This window comes from Elephas maximus, chromosome 19 (genome assembly GCF_024166365.1).
Source record: "Elephas maximus indicus isolate mEleMax1 chromosome 19, mEleMax1 primary haplotype, whole genome shotgun sequence".
Taxonomy (NCBI): Eukaryota; Metazoa; Chordata; class Mammalia; order Proboscidea; family Elephantidae; genus Elephas; species Elephas maximus.
Genome location: NC_064837.1, coordinates 52,590,541 through 52,614,056, shown reverse-complemented (window position 1 = coordinate 52,614,056; position 23,516 = coordinate 52,590,541). Strand labels below are relative to the sequence as shown.

At 50.8% G+C, this 23,516-nt stretch overlaps 2 protein-coding genes across 2 annotated transcripts in view; both read right to left on the bottom strand.

Annotated features, from left to right (window-relative positions):
* Positions 1-543: 543 nt before the first annotated feature.
* On the bottom strand, positions 544-2,610 carry SPPL2C (signal peptide peptidase like 2C). The gene has a single exon (XM_049861423.1). It carries the CDS (start codon positions 2,608-2,610, stop codon positions 544-546), a length of 2,067 nt encoding a protein of 688 aa, XP_049717380.1.
* Positions 2,611-18,924: 16,314 nt separating this feature from the next.
* CRHR1 (corticotropin releasing hormone receptor 1) overlaps positions 18,925-23,516 on the bottom strand; it is a 46,280-nt gene continuing 41,688 nt past the window's right edge. Inside the window, exons 9-13 of the mRNA XM_049859869.1 lie at positions 20,397-20,469; positions 20,039-20,124; positions 19,742-19,877; positions 19,528-19,569; positions 18,925-19,065 (exon numbers count right to left, since the gene is read on the bottom strand). Coding sequence (XP_049715826.1) covers positions 18,925-19,065; positions 19,528-19,569; positions 19,742-19,877; positions 20,039-20,124; positions 20,397-20,469 — 478 coding nt within the window. The remainder of the gene's footprint in view (positions 19,066-19,527; positions 19,570-19,741; positions 19,878-20,038; positions 20,125-20,396; positions 20,470-23,516) is intronic.

The window sequence follows — 23,516 nt, the reverse complement described above, 5'->3', positions numbered from 1 at the left end:
AGGCTGTCTGCCAGGCTAAGGAGCTGAGACTCTGGCTTGGGAAGGGAGAGTAGGCTGGCAGGGAAGAGGGGAAGCAGCTTCTCAGTGTACCCTGGGGGCAAGCCCTGATCTTGCTGAGTGCCTTCATGCAAGTCATATGCCCTCAGTTTCCCCCTCTGTACAGCCTAGGGGTGGTTGTTGCCGTTGAATCAATTCCTACTCATAGGATTTTCAAGGCTGCGACCTTTCAGCAGATCACCAGCCCTGTCTTCTAGAGGTACCACTGGGTGGGTTTGAATCACCAACCTTTTTGCTAGTAGTCGAGCAATTAACTGTTTGCACCACCCAGGGACTCCAATTTGGAGATGGTACTAGCCAATTCCTAATGAATATCCAGGCCCTGTGTGGACATATTCCCTGGTCACTGCTTCCTTACAGCCCTAACAAAGGACTTGGCTCCATTGGGTAGATATGGAATCTCTTTAATGCCCTGATTTCTTGTTGCCATACGTGGCTTTCTTTGCTCTGCGATATTCTGCCAACACATGCCTCGGTGGCTCGGGTTCACAAGGAGGCCTGGGTCGATACGCTCTTCTTCACCTTGAAGCCCTTCCTCTTGTGCAGTCCTGTCCAGGGCAGACTGGCCTCATGGGCCTGGGCCTGGGCGTGGGAATGGCCCAGCTCTGAGGGGGGCGGCATCAGCGGGACTAGCGGGATCAGCATGGCCACAGGCATCAACGGCATCAGCTCCTCCGAGGCCCCAGGGGAGATGGGGGGAAGCTCATCAGGGTCCAAGTTGGCATCGCTCCAGCCCTCGGAGCTGTCACTGTGGCCATCCGCCCCCATGATTTCATCCTCAGATATGGTGACCTCGGCTGTGTCCTCTCCAGGGCTGCTGTCTAAGTCCACTGCCCTTTGGCCAGTGGCCTCTTCAAACTTGTTAGCTGTCTGGACATCAGCCCTGTCCTCCTGCTTCTGCTCAGAGCCAGCAGCCGGGGCTTCATGGAGCCCTGCCTTGGCCCGGGCAGGTGTCTTTGCTCTGCCCTGGCCAATCCAGAAAAGGCTGAGCTCTTGGCGGCAGGTGGCCACAGCCAGGCTGGTGAGCAAGGTGCTGGACACTAGGTAGAGCAGGGCAGGCTGGCCCATCTGCATGAGGACCATGGCAATAAAAGTGACCAGCAGGCCCACAGCATAGGCCAAGGTACAGGCCACAAAGTAGACCTGGTGTGAGCTGACTAGGACATCAAAACGGTGACAGTAGGCCACCAGGAAGCCGGGGACCACGATGTCACCAAAGCCAAGGATGGAGAAGGGTTGGTCACACAGAGTCAAAGCTGAGAAGCTTATCTTGGGCACTTTAAACACCATGGGCAGCCTCTCATGGCTTGAGGAATCCGCTGGGCCCGTGGCCACTTCCACCATCATGCTCTTGCCAGTCCTGGTGAAGAAGGGTGTGATGAAGACAAAGAAGACGTCGAAGGCCAGCAGGACCAGCAGAAAGGAGGTACAGTTCTTGAGTGTGGGTAGCCGCACACGCTGAAGGACAAAGAGACAGTAGGCCACACCCAGCGTGTCCTGCAGGAGCCACGCCCAGCTGTCCTCGTTGCGGTAGGCCACCCAGAGGATGGTCATCACCATGCACAGGCCAGCCAGCAGCAGCAGGGGCAGCTGCAGACAGGCCCGATGGCCAGGCAGGGGCTGCTGGCGTTGCTGCAGGGGCAGGTGGCGCACCAGTGGGGACAGGCAGCTGTAGAGGCCAGTGCCAGCGCCCAGGCCAAAGATTCCGATCATGACATAGACAAAGCAGTCATAGAAGAAGTAAAGCAGCAGCACGATGGAGCAGGACATGGTGACCACTGCACCTGTCATGGCTGGTGTGAAGTCCACTGGTGCATCCTTGTCATCTTCCACCTGCCCCCGCTCGGCTGCCACCACTTCCAGCTGATGGTGACCGCCAGGCCCCCCTCCTCCTCGAGCCCGGCGCCGCTGCAGCTGGTCAGCCTCGGTCAGGCCAGCCCAGTAGCCACCCACGGCCACGGTGCCTACAGCCAGGATGAAGATGACCACCATGTTGTAGTCGAGAATGGGCTCTGGGGGTGCGTACATGGCCACACGGACGATAGAGCTGCCGTGAGTGTGGCTGAGGATGTCCAGCATGTCAGTGTAATGGAGCACAGCCACAGGGATGGTGAGGTGTGGCAGGGGCTTGTGGGGGTCCTGGGATGCTGGCGTGGTGTCTGAGCACTGCTGCCTGCTGGCCCGGCTCACAATGAGCAGCCCGTGGGCGCCTTGGCCCTGAGCCAGCCAGCCCTTGGCATGGAAGCTGCAGTTGCCCCTCATGACCATGGCGGTGGTGTGGCGGAGTGGCTGCTGGCTGGGGGAGCTGGGTGGGGCCTGGTGGAAGGTGTCCTCGCCCAGGCACCAGGGTGCCATGGTGCCATCGTGCAAGGGCAGGAGTGGGGCGTGATGCAGGTCCCGTGGCAAGGTGACATACTCGGAGCTGAACAGGACACAGTAGTCCTTGCTCCAATTCTCCGACACCACGTGGACCACGGCGTACTCTCCCTGGGCCACGGTGCTGGTTAGGAGGAGGAGGAAGCCCACGGGGAGGAGGAAACCCAGGCACGCCATCCTCCTCAGCCACCTACTGTTGTGTCCTGCCGACTATGGCCACTTGACCCCAGTTCCCACTCCCAGCGGGTGGGTGTGGCTCCTTGTCACAGAGCAGCTTTACCTCCTGACCTAGAAACCAGGGCCACACCTACCCAGTCATAAAGCTGTGTCCTCCCTGGGCCCAGGGCACTGGCCTCGACCTAGGATCCTGTCCCCCACCCTGATTTCTGGGCAGAAAAGACATCTAGGTCCCCGCTCTTTACCTGGGACCAGGTAGTTTGAAACAAGGGGTGGGAAGATGGAATTGAATTCTGGCCCTGGCTTTGCTCCTTACCCAGTAGGGACCTGGGCAGACGCTTCTCCTCCCTGGGCCTATTTCTTTATCCGCAAAGAAATGAGGACATTGGACCAGAAGAGTTTCTAAGGCCCCTTGGAGCTCTGACCTCAATGATATTGAGCACTTTTATTGAGCACTTAACTGCATGCCAAGTGCTTTACCTGCCTTGCAAGAAGTACTACTCTACCCACTGAGCCAGAGCTGCCAGCTGTCCTCCAGAATCGGTCCCTGTTTCTACCGGCATATGGCAGGAATTCTTTTCCCAGCATCCCTTGCAGTTAGGCATGGCCATCTGACCAAGTTCTAGCCAATAGAAATTGACGAGAAATGATGTTAGTCCCTCAGGGCTGAGGCTGAAAGACTTGGGGCTCCTTGTCCTCTCTGTCTTATGAGTGAAAACATGGACTGGCCTGTGACCCAGTGTTGACCATGCAGAGGAGGACAACGCCCTTGGGGATGGGAGACACAAAGTGAAAGGAACCCAGGTCCCGGGGTGTTTGCAAGGAGCAGTAGCATGGGATGCTGTTAAAAAGAGATATGATATCCTCCTTCAGCCCTGAATTGCTGTAGGTCTCTTTGCTACAGCAGCCTAGCTAGCCTTACCCTAATACACCCACTTCATGGATGAATAAGCCTGAGGCCCGGGAAAGCCCAATTGGACCCAGCTAAGAAGGTTTTTTTTTTTTTTTTAAGAAGGTTAGAGGCTCTTGTGTTGGTGACATTGCTGGTTCTCAGCATCTCTCAGATGTCTTGAGTTGGATTCTGGCCACATTCCCCATCTTTCCCCTGAAACTGGACAGATTTCCACCTGGAAAGACAGAGCTCATACAGTGGCAAGAGTTGGATTTGGAGTCAGGAGCCCCGGCTCTAGTCCTGCGGCCTTCTGCTGCTGCTCTGTGGCTGACGTCTTCTCATAGGTCACTGAAGACCTCCTATCCATGCTTCTCCAGGCCACCCTTAGACAGGGCAGTGTTGAGGAACGGGGTTGTCAAGGCAGTTAGTGTGTGTGGGAAGCACCTTGAGACTCCCGGAACCAGAAAGGAGGGATTTGGGGGCTGATGCTGGTGACTTCCCCCACGTGTCTGTCAGTTTGTCGTACTGTGTGGGCTTGCATGTTGCTGCGATGCTGGAAGCTATGCCACTGGTATTCAGATACCAGCAGGGTCACCCATGGAGGACAGGTTTCAGCTGACCTTCCAGACTAAGACAGACTAGGAAGAAGGACCCAGCAGTCTACTTCTGAAAAGCATTAGCCAGTGAAAACCTTATGAATAGCAGCAGAACATTGTCTGATATAGTGCTGGAAGATGAGCCCCCCCAGGTTGGAAGGCACTCAAAAGATGACTGGAGAAGAGCTGCCTCCTCAAAGTAGAGTCGGCCTTAATGACGTGGATGGAGTAAAGCATTCGGGACCTTCATTCACTGATGTGGCATGACTCAAAATGAGAAGAAACACCTGCAAACATCCATTAATAATAGGAGCCTGGAATGTATGAAGTATGAATCTTGGAAAATTACAAATCATCAAAAATGAAATGGAATGCATAAACATCGATATCCTAGGCATTAGTGAACTCCAACAGACGGGTACTGGCCATTTTGACTTGGACAATCATATAGTCTACTATGCTGGGAATGACAACTTGAAGAGGAATGGTGTTGCATTAATAGTCAAAAAGAACATTTCAAGATCTATCCTGAAGTACAATGCTGTCAGTGATAGGATAATATCCATAGAAGATCAGTTAATATGACTATTATTCAAATACATGCACCAACCACTAGGGCCAAATATGAAGAAATAGAAGATTTTTATCAGCTGCTGCAGTCTGAAATTGATCAAACATGCAATCAAGATGCATTGATAATTACTGGTGATTTTAATGTGAAAGTTGGAAACAAAGAAGGATGATCAGTAGTTGGAAAATATGGCCTTGGTGATAGAAACAATGCCGGAGATCGAATGATAGAATTTTGCAAGACCAACGATTTCTTCATTGCAAATACCTTCTTTCACCAACATAAACAGCAACTATACACATGGACCTCGCCAGATGGAACACACAGAAGTCAAATTGACTACATCTGTGGAAAGAGATGATGGAAAAGCTCAATATCGTCAGTCAGAACAAGGCCAGGGGCCGACTGTGGAACAGACCATCAATTGCTCATATGCAAGTTCAAGTTGAAACTGAAGAAAATCAGAGCAAGTCCACAAGAGCCAAAATATGACCTTGAGTATATCCCACCTGAATTTAGAGATCATCTCAAGAATAGATCTGACGCATTGAACACTGGTGACCGAAGACAAGACAAGTTGTGGAAGGACATCATCCATGAAGAAACCAAGAGGTCGTTGAAAAGACAGGAAAGAAAGAAAAGACCAAGGTGGATGTCGGAGGAGACTCTGAAACTTTCTCTTGAGCATTGAGCAGCTAAAGCAAAAGGAAGAATTGATGAAGTAAAAGAACTGAACAGAAGATTTCAAAGGTTGGCTCGAGAAGACAAAGTAAAGTATTATAATGGCACATACAAAGAGCTGGAAATGGAAAACCAAAAGGGAAGAACATGCTCGGTGTTTCTCAAGCTGAAAGAACTGAAGAAAAAATTCCAGCCTCGAGTTGCAATAGTGAAGCATTCTATGGGGAAAATATTAAATGACACAGGAAGCATCAAAAGAAGATGGAAGGAATACACAGACTCATTATACCAAAAAGAATTAGTCGATGTTCAACCATTTCAAGAGGTGGCATATGATCAGGAACCGATGGTACTGAAGGAAGAAGTCCAAGCTGCTCTGAAGGCATTGGTGAAAAACAAGGCTTCAGGAATTGATGGAATATCAACTGAGATGTTTCAACAAGCGGATGCAGCGCTGGAGGTGCTCACTCGTCTACGCCACGAAATATGGAAGACAGCTTCCTGGCCAACTGACTGGAAGAGATCCATATTTATGCCTATTCCCAAGAAAGGTGATCCAACCAAATGTGGAAATTATAGAACAATATCATTAATATCACACACAAGCAAAATTTTGCTGAAGATCATTCAAAAAAGGCTGCAGCAGTATATCGATTGACAGGGAGCTGCCAGAAATTCAGGCCAGTTTCAGAAGAGGATGTGGAACCAGGGATATCACTGCTGATGTCAGATGGATCCTGGCTGAAGGCAGAGAATACCAGAAGGATGTTTTCCTGTGTTTTATTGACTATGCAAAAGGCATTCGACTGTGTGGATCATAACAAATTATGGATAACATTGCAAAGAATGGGAATTCCAGAACACTTAATTGTGCTCATGAGGAGTCTGTACATAGATCAAGGGGCAGTTGTTCAGACAGAACAAAGGGATACTGATTGGTTTAAAGTCAGGAAAGGTGTGCGCCAGGCTTGTATTCTTTCACCATACCTATTCAGTTTGTATGCTGAGCAAATAATCCGAGAAGCTGGACTATATGAAGAAGAACGGGGCAACAGGATTGAAGGAAGACTCACTAACAACCTGTGTTATGCAGATGACACAACCTTGCTTGCTGAAAGGGAAGAGGACTTGAAGTACTTACTAATGAAGATCAAAGACCACAGCCTTCAGTATGGGTTGCACCTCAACATAAAGAAAATAAAAATCCTCACAACTGGCCCAATGAGCAACATCATGATAAACGGAGAAAAGATTGAAGCTGTCAAGGATTTCATTTTACTTGGGTCCACAATCAACACCCATGGAAGCCACAGTCAAGAAATCAAAAGACGCATTGCATTGGGTAAATCTGCTGCAAAGGACCTCTTCAAAGTGTTGAAGAGCAAAGATGTTACCTTGAAGACTAAAATGCGCCTGACCCAAGCCATGGTATTTTCAATCACATCATATGCATGTGAAAGCTGGACAATGAATAAGGAAGACAGAAGAATTGATGCCTTTGAATTGCGGTGCTGGCGAAGAATATTGAATATACCATGGACTGCCAGAAGAACAAATAAATCTGTCTTGGAAGAAGTACAACCAGAATGCTCCTTAGAAGCAAGGATGGCGAGACTGCTTCTTACATATTTTGGACATGTTGTCAGGAAGGATCAGTCTCTACAGAAGGACATCATGCTTGGCAGAGTACAAGGTCAGCGGAAAAGAGGAAGACCCTCAAGGAGGCAGATTGACACAGTGGCTGCAACAATGGGCTCAAGCATAACGATGATTATAAGGATGGCACAAGACCGGGCAGTGTTTCGTTCTGTTGTGTATGGGGTTGCTATGAGTCAGAACTGACTCGATGGCACCTAACAACAACAAAGCTGATGACTTGTGTTCCAGGCTGCCCAGTGCTTCCGCCCACGTACTGCCGCCCATGAGCTCCCTGCCCACGTGCTCCCACCCTCATTCTCCCTGCTCAGTCCTCTCTACTCAATGCTACCTTGTGCTCCTTGCCTATGTGCTCCTGCCCACATGATCCCTGCCCACTGCTCCCTGCTTAGTGTTCCCTGCCCACGTGCTCCTGCCTGCATACTCCCCATTCAATGACTCTCCCATGTGCTCCCTGCCCATGAGCTGTCCTCCTCCACCTCCCTGGCTGGCACTCAGCTGCTTCTCTCCGATGCTGTGACAACCCCCACCCAAGATGAGCCAGTGACCACCACCAGTAGATCAGCCTGGTGTTCTATTTCCCAGGCAAGCTGCCTCTCTGATGTAACTGTTGTTTCAAGACAGGCCTCCTCTCCCTGAGGCCCTGACCCAGGTCTCTGGGGCTGGGGAGCGGGGGGTGGACAGGCACAGAATCTCAGCTGCAGGTTCGTGCCCCACCCCAAGTCCCCCACCCGAGTCCCCAGATCCAGCTCTTGCACCTGGACACCTGGTTCCCTGACTGCCAGGGTCTCCTGGCCTTACAGCTGTGCTCTCTGCCCAGAGCCTCCTGTTGGAGTGGCCCAGGTCCCTCACTGTTTGTTCATCCTTGTCATTCAGGCCTCAGCTCCAACAGATCTTTCACTGTTACCCACCCCCCCAAAAAAAGCCCCCTTCTTAGAACGTTGTTATCACAGTCAAGTTTTATTTTCTTCATTGCACTTATCACCCTCTTAGGTTTTTTGTTTGTTGATGTGATTACTTGTTTATTTTCTGTCTCCCACTGGTCAAACATAAGCTCCATGAGGACAGGACCTTGTCTGTCCTATTCACTGCTCTTGGATTCTAGAACAGAAGTTGTTGTTGCCGATGGGTGTTGTTGAGTCAATTCCAACGCATACTGACTGCATGTGACAGAGTAGAACTGCCCTATAGAGTTTTCTAGGCTGGAATCTTTAGGGGAGCAGATCACCACGTCTTTCTCCCGAGGAACCACTGGGTGGATTTGAACCGCCAGCTTTCCATTAGCAGCCAGTTAATGCTCAGGAAATATGTGTGAGATGATGATCGTGTGCACCCTGTTTTACAGTAGAACGAACAAAGACTGAGGGCAGTCAAGGAGCTTTTCCAAGTGGTAGAGACTGGATTCAGATCCCAGCTGCTAGGTGGTGGCACTTCTGGCTAACCCTGTATGGCTCTGCATGATGTGTCAGGGGACATGCTGTCGACCTACTTGCCTGAGATGGTTGGGACTGGGTAGGAGACTGGTGCGTTGAAAAAGTCAATGAATCCTCCAGAAAACTAATGAAACTAATAGAAGAGTTCAGCAGAGTATCAAGATACAAGACAAACATACAAAAATCAGTTGGATTCCTCTACACCAACAAGAACATTGAAGAGGAAATCACCAAATCAATGCCATTTACAGTAGCCCCCAAGAAGATAAAATACTTAGGAATAAATCTTACCAGAGATGTAAAAGACTTATACAAAGAAAACTACAGTACACTACTGCAAGAAACCAAAAGAGACTTACATAAGTGGAAAAACATACCTTGCTCATGGATAGGAAGACTTAACATTATAAAAATGTGTATTCTATCAAAATCGATCTATACATTTAATGCAATTCCGATCCAAATCCCAACAACATTCTTTAGTAATATGGAGAAACAAATCACCAACTTCATATGGAAGGGAAAGAAGCCCTGGATAAATAAGGCATTACTGAAAAAGAAGAACAAAGTGGGAGGCCTTACTTTACCTGATTTTAGAACCTATTATACCGCCACAGTAGTCAAAACAGCCCAGTACTGGTACAATAACAGATACACAGACCAATGGAACAGAATTGAGAATCCAGACATAAATCCATCCACATATGAGCAGTTGATATTTGACAAAGGCCCCAAAACAGTTAAATGGGGAAAAGACAGTCTTTTTAACAAATGCTGCTGGCATAACTGGATATCCATCTGCAAAAAATGAAACAAGACCCATACCTCACTCCATGCACAAAAACAAGCTCAAAATGGATCAAAGACCTAAATATAAAATAAAAAACGATAAAGATCATGGAAGGAAAAATAGGGACAACGTTAGGAGCCCTAGTACATGGCATAAGCAGTATACAAAACATTATTAAGAATGCAGAAGAAAAACTAGATAACTGGGAGCTCCTAAAAATCAAACACCTATGCTTATCCAAAGACTTCACCAAAAGAGTAAAAAGACTACCTACAGACTGGGAAAAAGTTTTTAGCTATGACATTTCTGATCAGCTCCTGATCTCTAAAATTTACATGATACTGCAAAAACTCAACTACAAAAAGATAAATAACCCTATGAAAAAATGGGCAAAAGGTATGAATAGACACTTCACTAAAGAAGACATTCAGGTAGCTAACAGATACATGAGGAAATGCTCACGATCATTTGCCATTAGAGAAATGCAGGTCAAAACTACGATGAGATTTCATCTCACTCCAACAAGGCTGGCATTAATCCAAAAAACACAAAATAATAAATGTTGGAGAGGTTGTGGAGAGATTGGAACACTTATACACTGCTGGTGGGAATGTAAAATGGTACAACCACTTTGGAAATGGATTTGGTGCTTCCTTAAAAAGCTAGAAATAGAACTACCATACAATCCAGCAGTCCCACTCCTTGGAATATATCCTAGAGAAATAAGAGCCTTTACACGAACAGATATATGCACACCCATGTTTACTGCAGCACTGTTTACAATAGCAAAAAGTTGGAAGCAACCAAGGTGCCCATCAACAGATGAATGGATAAATAAATTATAGTATATTCACACAGTGGAATACTACGCATCGATAAAGAACAGTGAGGAATTCGTGAAACATTTTATAACATGGAGGAACCTGGAAGGCATTATGCTGAGTGAAATTAGTCAGTTGCAAAAGGACAAATATTGTATAAGACCACTATTATAAGAACTTGAGAAATAGTTTAAACTGAGAAGAAAACATTCTTTTGTGGTTACGAGAGGAGAGAGGGTGGGGGGGTATTCACTAATTAGATAGTAGATAAGAACTACTTTAGGTGAAGGGAAAGACAGCACACAATACAGGGGAGGTCAGCACAATTGGACTAAACCAAAAGCAAAGAAGTTTCCTGAATAAACTGAATGCTCGAAGGCCAGCGTAGCAGGGGCAGGGGTCTGGGGACCATGGTTTCAGGGGACATCTAAGTCAATTGGCATAATAAAATCTATTAACAAAACATTCTGCATCCCGCCTTGGAGAGTAGCGTCTGGGGTCTTAAACGCTAGCAAGCGGCCATCTAAGATGCATCAGTTGGTCTCAACCCACCTGGATCAAAGGAGAATGAAGGACACCAAGGACTCAAGGTAATTATGAGCCCAAGAGACAGAAAGGGCCACATGAACCAGTGACTACATCATCCTGAGACCAGAAGAACTAGATGGTGCCTGGCTACAACCGAGGACTGCCCTGACAGGTAACACAACAGAGAACCCCTGAGGGAGCAGGAGAGTAATGAGATGCAGACCCCAAATTCTCATAAAAAGACCAGACTTAATGGTCTGACTGAGACTAGAAGGACCCCGGTGGTCATGGCCCCCAGACTTTCGGTTGGCCCAAGACAGGAACCATTCCCGAAGCCAACTCTTCAGACATGGATTGGACTGGACAATGGGTTGTAGAGGGATGCTGGTGAGGAGTGAGCTTCTTGGATCAGGTGGACACTTGAGACTATGTTGGCATCTCCTGCCTGGAGGGGAAATGAGAGGGTAGAGGGGGTTAGAAGCTGGCGAAATGGACATGAAAAGAGAGAGTGGAGGGAGAGAGCGGGCTGTCTCATTAGGGGGAGAGTAATTGGGAGTAGATAGCAAGGTGTATGTAAGTTTTTATGTGAGAGACTGACTTGATTTGTAAACTTTCACTTAAAGCACAATAAAAATTATTTTAAAAAAAGAAAAGTCAGTGAAAGAGGGACTCATTAACACTACATGATGTGATACGGCAACATTAAGGGGAACTGGGTGAGGGGTATGCAGGAATTCTCTGTTATCTTGGTGACTTTTCTGTCAATCTAGAATTATTCCAAAATTTAAAAGTTTATTTTTAAAAAGACACCAACATACTTTATCCATTTTATTTTAATTCCAACAAATAGGTGTATAGTCACTGACCCTCCTGTGGTGGTTAAGGTTGTGTGTCAACTTGGCTGGGCCATGATTCTCAGGGGTGTGGCATTTACGTAATGATGTAGTTTGGCAGTTATGTAATGATGCAGATATCCTCCATTTTGTGATATAACGTAATTACCTCCATGATGTGACCAGCCACTTAGTTGTAAGGGGAGTTTCCTCAAGGGTATGGCCTGCATCCAATATATATGGATGTTCTGACAAAGCTTGCTGGCTTTTGCTTACTCTGGACCCTGCATCTAGCTTGTCATCATCTGACCTCTGGTTCTTGGGACTTGAGCCAGCAGCCTGCTGTCTTACCTGCTGATCTTGGGCTCATCAGCCCCTGCAGCTACATGCATAGGAGAAATCTCCAGCCTGACGCCTGACCCACACACAGACTTGGGACCTGCCAACCTCTACAACTGTGTGAGCCATTCCTTGAGATAAATCTCTCTCTCTGTCTCTCTATACATGTATATGTGTATGTACACATATATGGAGCCCTGGTGGCCCAGTGGTTAAGTGCTACAACTGCTAACCAAAAGGTTAGCAGTTCGAATTCACCAGTTGCTCCTTGGAAATCCTATGGGACAATTCTACTCTGTCTTATATGGTCACTATGAGTCGGAATTGACTCAATGGCAATGGGTTTGGTTTGGTATACATATATGTATGGCACTGGGATATATATATACACACACACACACATGCTTTGCTGATTTTGCTTCCCTGGAGAACCCAGCCTAAGACTGGCCTCTCATTTGATTATGGGTCTGTCCCTTGGAGTTCCGAGCTGTCTTCCTTATGAAATTCAACCCAAGAAACCCCATCTCCAATTCCCAGCGTGGGATTCTTTAAAGTGAGGGGAGAGCTTAAAGGCACTTGCCAAGTGGTCCACAAACAGAATTCATCTAGATTTCGACAGTCTCCTTCTGCCCAACTATTTATATTCATCTCACCCACACCTAATTTGACAGCTAACATTTTTGTGTGACTCATGTGTTTCGTGTCTTTCAATTCGTTCATCTGAGTGTTCATAAGAAACAACTGTCTTTGTTCTCTTCTGTTTCACCCATTAATATAACATTTAATTAGATTACAAACAGTGATTACAATGACAAGTGAACTGTCAGAAACGCTCTTGGGAACAAACACAACTGATGGTGGGGAGTGAACCACTCAGCTGTTGCGGGGAGAGATGGGCAGGGCCAGGGGATGGGCTGCTTGCTGCCCTTCTGGCAGGTTCTGGTGCTTCGGGAGGGGGATGGTTAGGGAAAGGAGGCTCAGCTTATAAACTTCTTACGTAGCAGTGCCCATGCTGGGTGCCCCTCTTTAAATCTCAGCGCCTAGATGTCAACCAGGCAGAAGCCCCTTGTGGAGGCCACCAGAGTAAGACTCCTTCTGGCCCCCCAGCTACTACGTGCAGCCTTGGCCCGTACCTGGCTCCTCTCCAGACAGGGAGTCTCAGGCCCCCACTGGCACTGTCCTCAGGACAGCTCTCACATGAGCTACTCTGAACCTGCCAGACCAGCATGGGCCCAAACTGGGGTCCATGCACCCCAAACACAGCTTGCTCCTGCCCTCCCTTCCTGATCTACCTTGATGATCCTGGGGCTACCGGGCTCCAAGAATTCTTTGGAGGCTTATTTGCTCTGAGGCTCTTCCTGGAGTCCAGCTCACTGAAGGCATCTGGGTGTCTGTTCAATCACTGCTTCCCCAGTCCCCCACCCCTTCTCACCTTAGCTCCAGTCCCATCAGCCCTGGCGTTGCTCCTCTCTGTGGGCAGTTGGTGCCCCTGGCAGTGCCCAGCACAATGCTTTACTGGGTATGAGTCACACGAGGGGTGATGCCATCTGGGCCCACCCCCCAAGCTGTTCCTGCTCCCAGACTCTGCAGCTCCCCTCCCCAGGTTCCACAGAGGACCCCTGTCCTGAGGGCATCCCTCAGTCTGCAGCTCTTGCTCCCTCCCCACTGTGGCCTGGGCTCTCAGGGTTGCTGCCCAAGGCAGGCCAGAGCAGTGTCTCTGCCATCCATCTGGGGTCCTAGATGGTGCCTGAAACATTTGTCTTCATTCACTCTGGGCAGCTGAGGGTGCAGACCTTGGGCAACGGGTCTCAGCCCCATGCAGCTGCTCAGAAAGGATGGGGATGGTCTCTAGCTCACCTTGCAGACACACACCCTTGCTCCCTGGCCCAGTGTTTCCCAGCTGCATGTTCCAGAGATGGTACACAGAGGAGGGCCTGGACCGCCGTCTCCTCTCTCCTCCACTACCCCAGCAAGGGAGGCAAAAGAGGCAGGAGCTCACTGTCCTCCACCCCTCCAGGTCCCCGGCTGGTGCTCACCAAGTCTCCTCTTAGGTGTGCTGTGCACAGCCCCCACTGCTGCTCTCTGCCTCCTCCCCTCATTCCTTGGTCCAATGGGCAGATGAGGCTGGGCAGAGGCATCTGCTCAGGACCCCTTGGGAGCAAAAGGGGGTGGAGTGGCACTCTGGTGGCTAAAGGTAGCTTCTGGAGTTATCTCCAAATGATCTCACTGGTTTTTCCAACATACTGGGAACTTTGACATTGGACCTAGCCCAGCCCTCCCTTGCTGAAAAGAAGAGGACTTGAAGCACTTACTTGAGGATCAAAGACCACAGACTTCAGTATGGATTATAACTCAACATAACGAAAACAAAAATTCTCACAACTGGACCAATAAGTAACATATGATAAATGGAGAAAAGATTGAAGTTATCAAGGATTTCATTTTACTTGGATCCACAATCAACACCCATGGAAGCTGCAGTCAAGAGATCAAAGGACATATTGCATCGGGTAAATCTGCTGCAAAAGACCTCTTTAAAATGTTAAAAAAGCAAAGATGTCACCTTGAGGACTAAGGTGCACCTGACCCAAGCCATGGTATTTTCAATCACTTCGTATGCATGTGAAAGCTACACAATGAACAAGGAAGACTGAAGAAGAGTTGATGCCTTTGAATTATGGTGTTGGCAAAGAATATTGAATATACCACGGACTGCCAGAAGAATGAACAAATCTGTCTTGGAAATACAGCCAGAATGCTCCTTAGAAGCAAGGATGGTGAGACTTTGTCTCACATACCTTGGATGTGTTATCAGGAGGGGCCAGTCCTGGAGAAGGACATCATGCTTGGTAAAGTAGAGGGTCAGCAAAAAAGAGGAAGACCCTCAACAAGATGGATTGACACAGTGGTTGCAGCAATGGGCTCAAACATAACAACGATTGTGAGGATGGTGCAGGACCGGGCAGTGTTTCGTTCTGTTGTACAAGAGGTTGCTGAGTTGCAACTGAGTCAACAGCACCTAACAACAACAACAGCCCTCTTTTGACCCTCCCCTAGCCTGCTCAGCAGGATCTGCAGGAGTTGTGGGACTTGTGGGGAGGGAGGAGAGGAAGACAGCAATGTTTCTAGACGAAGCAGGAACAAGCTTGGGGCCGATGGGTGGTTGGCAGCCTGTGGCTGGACTGGTGGCTGGGCTGGGTGAAGGGAGAGGGCCAGGCAGGTCTGAGACCCGCACTCCACACACATTAACTCTTTCATCCACCTCAGCTTTGAATGATGTTTGTCCACAAACTGGGAAGCTGACAAATAGGGGGTGGGGAGGGGCTTGGAGGGTGCAGTGGGGCCGGGAGGGAACCTTACACCGAGCTCCTGTTGCACAATGTCTAAACATGTGGAGGTGGGGTCAGACTGACCTCGGTCCTCATCTAGCTATGCCACCTGCTGGGTGCCCTCAGGCAGGTGCCCAGGCTCTCTGGGCTTCATTTTCCCCATCCGTCCAATGGGCACAACAGCCCCTGCCTCATAGGTGGTATGAAGATTAGATGGGATTAACATGTTAGGGGCTCAGCAGTGCCTGGTCCCTAGTAAACCCTCAGTCAGTTGATAGATAGCATTGGTGTACCTAAGATGCAGAAAGCAACCTCGTCAGGGGATTAGATGAGAGGGCCCTGAGAGACTCCCTCAGCTAGAGGCCAGCAGCGCTTCACAGGGCTAGGCGGAGGCTGGATGGGCTGTGGGGAGGCCCGCACAGGCTTCTGGTGGTCTGGGCCACACTGTTTGAAGTTAAGAATCATTTCGACTAGTGGAGGGCGTGGGGAGGGATGGTTGAAAGCCAGGGTGGAAGTGCAGAATCCTCATTGCTCCCACCCAGCTCAACACCTTTGGGCCAGTCCTGTCATCACCATGCACATGTCCTCAACCAGATACTCTGAAACCCTGAGGCCTCCTTGTCACCCCTCCCCTCAAGCTGTTTCCTCAGTCTTGTCCTCCCGAATCCTGAGCCCCGAAGACTTTAGTCAACAGAGGGTGCTGGAGAGAGCCCTGAACTTGGAACTGGAAGTACTGAGTTCTAGTTCCGCCTCTTCAGCCTCAGTCTTCTCAGCTGTAAAATGGGCTGGTTTCTATCTGGTGAGCTGGTTAAGGATTAGATAATGTTCAAAGTGTTGCGTGGCTTGCAAAACAACATACAGATACACACAAGTAAGATATTATTGTCTGTAGTCCAAAACCTCCCTTCTTCCCAAGGCCTGGTCTGCCCAGATCTGCTTCCCTCCTCAGTCCTGGTCCCAGGGTGTTTGACCCATCAGCAGCAGAGGCCTGAGGAGGAAGCCTGGAGGGGATGCCAAGTATGCCAGAGCTGGGGCTATGCTGTCACAATCGGGGGAGGGAAACCACCCACATTTTGGTTCTTCCCACGAAGCTGCTCTGTGCCCATCATCTGGTGGGGCAGGGGGTGAGGGAAGGTCTCAAGAAGAAAGAGGCTCAGGTGGGTGGACTTTCAGGGGACTGCAACCTCTGGGCATGGCGTGGAGAATTCTTCCAGGCATGACCCCCACCCTGCAGCTGTGCAGCCCCTCCCCAGTGCAGTGATATGTGTCTGCTGGTCCATCACCCCCACCCACCCCAGCAGGGCCTCTCTCCCTACCTCACCCACAAGCTGAACCTCAGAACAGGACCCTGAGAAACCGGTCTGTGAGACAGAAGCCTAGGAAACATGTGTGACATGGAAGGGTTGGTTCTTTGGGACCCAGATGTCCCCAGTTGTGCCCCAAAGCACCCCTCATCTCTTAGAGTCTCTGGATTGGGAGGGTCCTGAAGCACACCTGGACTGGCCCCTGCCTGCCCACAGACCCCCGCCCCCAGCTTCTCTGAAGACCACCAGCCTTGGAATCATCCTCGGATGGAAAGAAGCACCTTCATTCCAGAGCCAGCAGCTCGGAGCTTCAAAGTCGGTTCCTGGCTACGTCCTGACGGTGGCTGATCGCCTCTCCCACCTCACCCGGGGCTGGCCATGCTGAGCTGGGCTGGTCTGGGCCGGGCCGGGCCGGGCTGGGCTGAGCTCACAGTAGATGCTCAGAGGGTGCCTGTCAGCAAAGCAACCAAGAGGCACAAGCCGGAAAGAGGAGGCTGCGGCCCCAGCTTGGCCTTTCCAAGGCCCCGTGTCTATGCTCGCACTCACGGAGGTCCCCCAGCCCCACAGGCACCTCCATCCTTGGGATGCCAGCCCTAGCCCCCTGCCACACGCACACACACACCCCACCAGTGTCCAGGGAGAAGCTTGCATTCTCACTTCCTCCATGGGTGAAAGGCAGAGTTTAGGAAGATGTCTCAACCATGGCAGCACAGGGCTCACCGGTCACTTCCGGTCCCTCCTGTCAGGCAGAACCCTTTATTGGATCCTTCTCCCTGCGCACCCCCCCCCACCCCCCGCCGTGGCTCTGGAAGTTGTCAGCCAATCTCTGTTCCGGTGCCCCCTCGGGATACTCTTCCTCCGCTCCAGCTGCCACAGTGGGGTCTTCTAACGCACCCACCCTTCACTGCCACCTCATTTCCCACCTCACTGCCCCACCTGCTCCCTGAGCCCATCTTCCCTGAGTTTGTACTTGAAATCTTGTTTCAAGGTCCATCCTGGGGAACCTGAAATAAGACACATTCAAGGTTGCCCCCCTCCCCAACCCCTGACTTTACTTCCTGGCCCCAGCTGACTCCTCCCTGGCTGGGAAGCACCTTGTCTGGCCCACTGCCACACCTCAACTCAGGCTGTGTCCTTCCCTCTCGTCACTAGTCCACGGCCCTTCTCTGCTACGGCTTACCTCCTTACAAAGAACTAAATGGACCCGGGCCAGAATCCTAGGTCCATTCCACACTTGCCCCCTCTACTGTCCCTCAGGGGCTCAGCTAGCATCCTGTCCTTGATGGGGTGTGTCAGCGGTATCAGGTTTCCCAGCCACACAGAGAGCAGCTGGAGGAGGAAAATGGCCTGCACCTCTCTGAGGCCCCCTCTCCACTCAGCCCCAGTCAGTCCTTCACAAATGCTGGTTGAAAAGATAAATATTGTATTTATTTACATGAGCCATCTTCCTCACAGTCGGTACCCCGATATCCCAGGCCCCTGCAGAAACCCCGACTCTGGCTGTCCAGAGCCCTGGATGTAGGGGCCTGTGGGGCTGGGCCAGTCCACACTGTGGAGCATCAGCAATCGCTGGCTGGGCTACTGCCACCAGAGAGCTATGTGTCTGGCTCCAGGCACTTGGGCAGGGAGGGCCAAGGACCCACCCTGTCTCCTGTCTTTGCTAAGCAAACGATCCTGCTCCAGAGGTGCCTAAGCTTGCTGTGCCCAGCAGTGTCACCCTGAAGCCAGTGGGAATGTGTCCAAGTATCCTCTGCCTGCCTCAGAGGGAGGCTGGCTTTGTTGGGAGTGCATCTTGGGCCACCCCACCCACCCCCATCTTCTCACAAAGGGGGAAACACCTAGGAGGGGGAGGTGACAGGGATGGGTTAAGGGTACTGCCCAGTGGGTTAGTGAGGGAGAGCTGGGGTGGCCTGCAGGGTAGCACAGGTCCAAGGGTGTGAGGCAGTGAGGCAGAGCGCTTCTGGTGGCAGGGCCGCCATTCCAGATGAAGTCTTGGTGGCTTGGGAGTGCTGATTTCTAGTGATGTTGCTTGATGTCTGATGATGTTGCCTGATATTTGATGATGTCACCAGGGTTTGTGACCATGTGGCCTCAGTTCCCGGAAGCCTCATCATGGTGGTTCACATGCTGTCACGAGAATTTCCCATCATGCCACTGAGGGGCTGAGGACAGCCCCTGGTCTCTGGTGGGCAGGCCATTTTGTGCTCTGGGAAAAGATCTTTCTTGGAGGGGCCCATGTGCTGCTTTGGGTTTTCCAGCTGGTTCTCCAGGGAGGGCTGGAACAAGGGGGAAACAGAGGCCCTGGGCCCATCCCAGTCCTGTTGGTTATTTTCCACTTATCCCTGGCCCAGACGCCATCCAGTCTTATTAGCCCAGAACTTCCAGCTCAGCTGGAGGGGTGCACAAAAGGGGCCCCCCAGGCTCTCAGTGGCAGCTGCTCCTGGGGGGCGGAAGGTGGAAAAGGCAAACGGGGCAGCCAGTTGAGCCTAGCAATCACCTTTCCCAAACACAAGTCTTGAGGGCTGCTCCAGGCCCTCCAGCTCAGAGGGCGGTACTCTGCTTGATGCTGTGGAAGCTGACCCGGGTGGGGGAGGTGGGGATGGACATGGCACGAGCCACCCGTGCACGGATCGAGTGCTTGTCTTGCCATCGGTGCCATCTTTTCCGGATGGCCGAGCGGACCTGTAGGCACAGGACAGAGCAGGACGTCTGAGCCAGGTCTGCAGGACCCCCTCCCCCACGAGCAGCTGCACAGGTGAGCAGTGCACAGGGGCCACCCAGAAGGTGGATTGGTGATACCATTGACATCGTCTATTTGCATATTTGCTAGGACAATTCTCTCAGTGTCCTGAGGAAGGGAGCCTTTTTCTAATCCACACACAGGCCAGCAGAGTTCCCATATGGATGCAGTGCCCCAGGGCTTGGCCCTTCCTAATACGCAACCCATTCCAGACTCATGGATGAGACTGAACCCCCTGCTTCTGGCCACCACCCCAACTGCCTGTGAGAGCAAACAATTGGGTTGTCACTGCAGGAGCAGATCAGGGAGGTGACAGGGACCCTCTAGAGGTAACCCCCTAGGGACTTCAGAGCAGACGGGCCTCCTACCACCCTGGGCCACCCCTGGGCCCTGGGGGTCCTTACCTCACTGTTGAGGAAACAGTAGAACACAGACACGAAGAAGCCCTGGGGTAGAGGGAGAAGGCCGTCAAGGGATGAGGGCACCCACTGCCTTCGGCACCCACTGCCTCTCCCCAGCCTCCCGCTCCTCCAGGCCTTGGCCTGGGAGAATTCCCACCCAAGAGGCCCCTCAGGAGCTGGAGGCAGCCTGGGCCAGGGCAAAGGGTGGCAGCTGTACCTGGAAGGACTCTAGGAAGGAGTTGAAGTAGATGAAGACAACCCGGGAGACCTCGTCCTCCCCAGGGTTCACAAAGAACAGCATGTACGTGATGCCCAGGAGGGGGAGCAGCACCAGAGTGGCTTTCACCGCCTTCCTGGGGGTGGGGGATGGGAGGCCGAGAGTCATAGCCCACCCAGGAGGGGCTGGGTCTGAGACTGGGGGAGCTGGGGTTTTAGGAGGGATTGCCAGGCCTGGGGTGAAGACCCTGGGTCAGAGGCTGGGGTGGGTGGGAACTTGAGAGAGGGAACCTGTTACCTGTACTGAATGGTCTCTGACGTGGTGGATGCCCGGAGTTTGGTCATGAGGATGCGGACGATATTGAAAAGGAAGATAAAATTGATCTGAAATTTGAACATACCAGTAAGGATGGTGTGGGCATGTATGTGAGCAACACGTTGGGGTCGGAGCAGGTCCGGGCCTCGGCTTTCCCAGTCTGGACTCTGTCCCTCCCAGACTTCTGCCTCTACCTGCCATAGTACTTGCACAGTCCAGGCCGGGCCCCTTGTTGGGCGGCTCCCACCTCTAGACAGAGGGCTGTTTCAGGTCCACAGCAGGCACTGACTCCCCCTCCCCACTGTGCCCCTCACTTCCCCCCCCCTTCCCAGGTTCTTACCAGCAGGACCAAGATCATGGGGCCCTGGTAGATGTAGTCGGTGTACACCCCAGGCCTTTTGCCAAACCAGCACCTAGAAGGCCACAGAGGTGAGGTGAGAGAAGGGCGACCATCTGGGTTCAGTTTAGTGGCAAGGGTCGGGGGTAGGTTGGGCCATGGCAGGACTGGGGCCAGAAGCCAGGATCTGGGTGCTCCAATTCTAACCCTGGCACACAGCCAAGCCACCTGATTCCACTACTGTGCCTCAGTTATCCCATCTGCAAAATGGGCAGCATCCTATATTATGAGAGATAAAGTTGTGGCAGGGAGGGGAGTTGTGGGAAAGACCAGAGTGGCCTCGGAACAGGTTGTGTGAACCGTCCTCATCCTCAGGTGTGGACCCAACACACCACTGCTTCCCCCAGTTCCCCCTCAGGGTCCTTGAGCCCCTGCTTGGGCTCAGCATGCCTGCTGGTGAGGAGCAGTGTTGGTGCACTCGTCAAGTGCTGGGCACCCAACACTTAGCAATCTCTACCTGAATCTGTCTAATTGCAGCCTCAACAAGCTCAAGGTAAAGACTTCTACAGGTGCTACCCACCGGAAGGCAAAACTGCTTTGCATTTTCCTGAGTTTCCTACCAGTAAGCTCCAGGGAGGTCTGGGGAGTGGGCAGGGAGAGGGCAAACCGGAAGACCCATGTCCTCCTGCCCAGAAGTGGTTGGTGGGCGTACGTGCTGAATGACCCTCAAGGGCTGGATCTTATGATGCTTCCATAAACCCAAAACTGAGATTTCTATGTGAAACTTACTGATTTTTTAGGTTAGCAACATATTCAAGTCTTTAAAAAACACAGCTCAGACCAAATGGAGCCTGTCTGTGGGCCCGGTCCAGGCAGCCTCAGGGGTTTCTAGTTGTAACCTCTGGTCTACAAGTTCTGAGGACCCACCTGGGTCCCTCCTGCTGTAGTGCCAGCACTTTACCACTATTCGTTGTTGTTCGGTGCCATCGAGTCGGTTCTGACTCAGCGACCCTATCTACCACAGAGTGAAATACTGCCCAGTCCTGCGCCATCCTCACAACTGTTGCTATATTTGAACCCACTGTTGCAGCCACTGTGTCAATCCATCTCATTGAGAGTCTTCCTCTTTTTCACTGACCCTCTACCTTACCAAGCATGATGTCCTCCTCCAGGAACTGTTCCCTCCTCATAACATGTTCAAAGTACGTGAGACGAAGCCTCACCAACCTCGCTTCCAAGGAGCAGTCGGGCTGTACTTCTTCTAAGACAGACTTGTTCATTCTTTTGGCAGCTCATAGTATATTCAATATCCTTCACCAACACCATAATTCAAAGCCATCAACTCTTCTTTGGTCTTCCTTGTTCATTGCCCAGCTTTCCCATGCACGTGAGGCGATTGAAAACACCATGGCTTGGGTCAGGTGCACCTTAGTCCTCAAAGTGACATCTTCGTTTTTCAACATTTTAAGAAGGTCTTTTGCAGCAGATTTGCCCAATGCAATATGTCTTTTGATTTCTTGACTGCTGCTTCCATGGACGTTGATTGTGGAATCAAGTAAAATGAAATCCTTGACAACTTCGATATTTTCTCCATTTATCATGATGTTGCTTATTGGCCCAATTGTGAGGACTTTTGTTTTCTTCATGTTGAGGTGTAATCCAAACTGAAGGCTGTTGTCTTTGATCTTCATCAGTGCCTCAAGTCCTTTTTGCGTTCAGCAAGCAAGGTTGTATCATTTGCATATTGCAGGTTGTTAATGAGTCGTCCTCCAATCCTGATGCTGCGTTCTCGAAGTAGTCCAGCTTACTTTACCACTAGGTGGGGCTTTAAAGCTGCTTGGACCAACTTTTTTCTGCGGCCCCTGAATCATTTTCCCTCCTAGACAGACATATACACACGTGCACGTGCATGTGCGCGGGTGTGGGCGCGCGCACACATGGGACTTTCTCCAAACTTGATCTTCCACCCTTCCCCCTTCCCCTGCACTCACGCACATCTGCACACCTGAGGAACAGGAGCTATTGCCCAGGGCTCCTGTTCTAGGACCCCAGGCACCGCCAGGTCCCCAGTCCGCTACAGTCTTATCTCTCAGCGGTCCCCCTCAACCCCGGCCCCCACTCTGCAGCTGTGCAAGTGAAGTGAGAGCAGCCAGGCCTGAGTCAGGAAGGAGTCACCAGATAAATAAAGAATATAATTTTCCGGGCTCCTGGTTGCTCCCAGTTCGGCTGTGGAGACCCTGTCTCCCCACAGCTCTGCAAGGGAGGAGGAGGGGTGAGCGCTGTGAGGGAGGCCACCTGGAACCCCAGCCAAACAGTGGGCTCCTGGGAACACTTCTTCGGCAAAGAAGATCCTGGTGCCTCCCCTGGCAGTCAAAAGACTGTCTACGCCCACCTCCTATCCCTTTCTCTCAGTGGCTCTCCATCTCAGCTGCACATTGAAATCACCTGAACTATTTCTTAAAATCCTGGTGCCCAGGCCATACCCTAGACCAATTACACCCAACTGTGTGTGTGGAGGCCAGGCATCAGTAGTTTTGAAGGCTTCCCAGGTGAGTCTGCTGTACAGTTAAGGTCGTAAATGACTGCAGCAGAAGTCTTATTTCAGGGGTGATGGGAACACCTGAGTCCATTTTATCAGCATCCACAGGACTCCAGAGCCGGAAGGAGCCTCTGAGCTCATCTGGAGGTTTTCAATTTGTATTAAACCCACAGAATCATTTGTTAAGTGTTTATATTCATAGACAACATTATCTAGAGTTTACTATGTGCCAGGTACTATCTAAATGTTTAATACATTCGTGTATAATAACTCATGTTACCCGCGCAGCAACCCTTTGAGGTAGGCACTATTATTAGGATGCTCATTTTACATATGAGGAAACTGAGGCATGCCGCTGTAACCAGCTCAAGGTCACATAGCTAGTTAATGATGGAGCCACGATTCAGAACCAGGGCAGTCTGGCTCCAGAGATAGGCTGTAACCCTTATGCTGTTCTGCTTCTCATGAAAGCCCAATACCTAAGGCAGAGTAAAGAGGCCTGGAGCCTGCCTGCCCAGTACCCCTCAGGTACTGTTAGGGAGCCCCTGATTGAGTCCAGCCCCTCTCTTTACAGATGCAGAAAC

Bases quoted from the DNA above. Each gene is read 5' to 3' on its own strand.
- SPPL2C (XM_049861423.1), bottom strand. From the start codon at position 2,610: ATGGCGTGCCTGGGTTTCCTCCTCCCCGTGGGCTTCCTCCTCCTCCTA.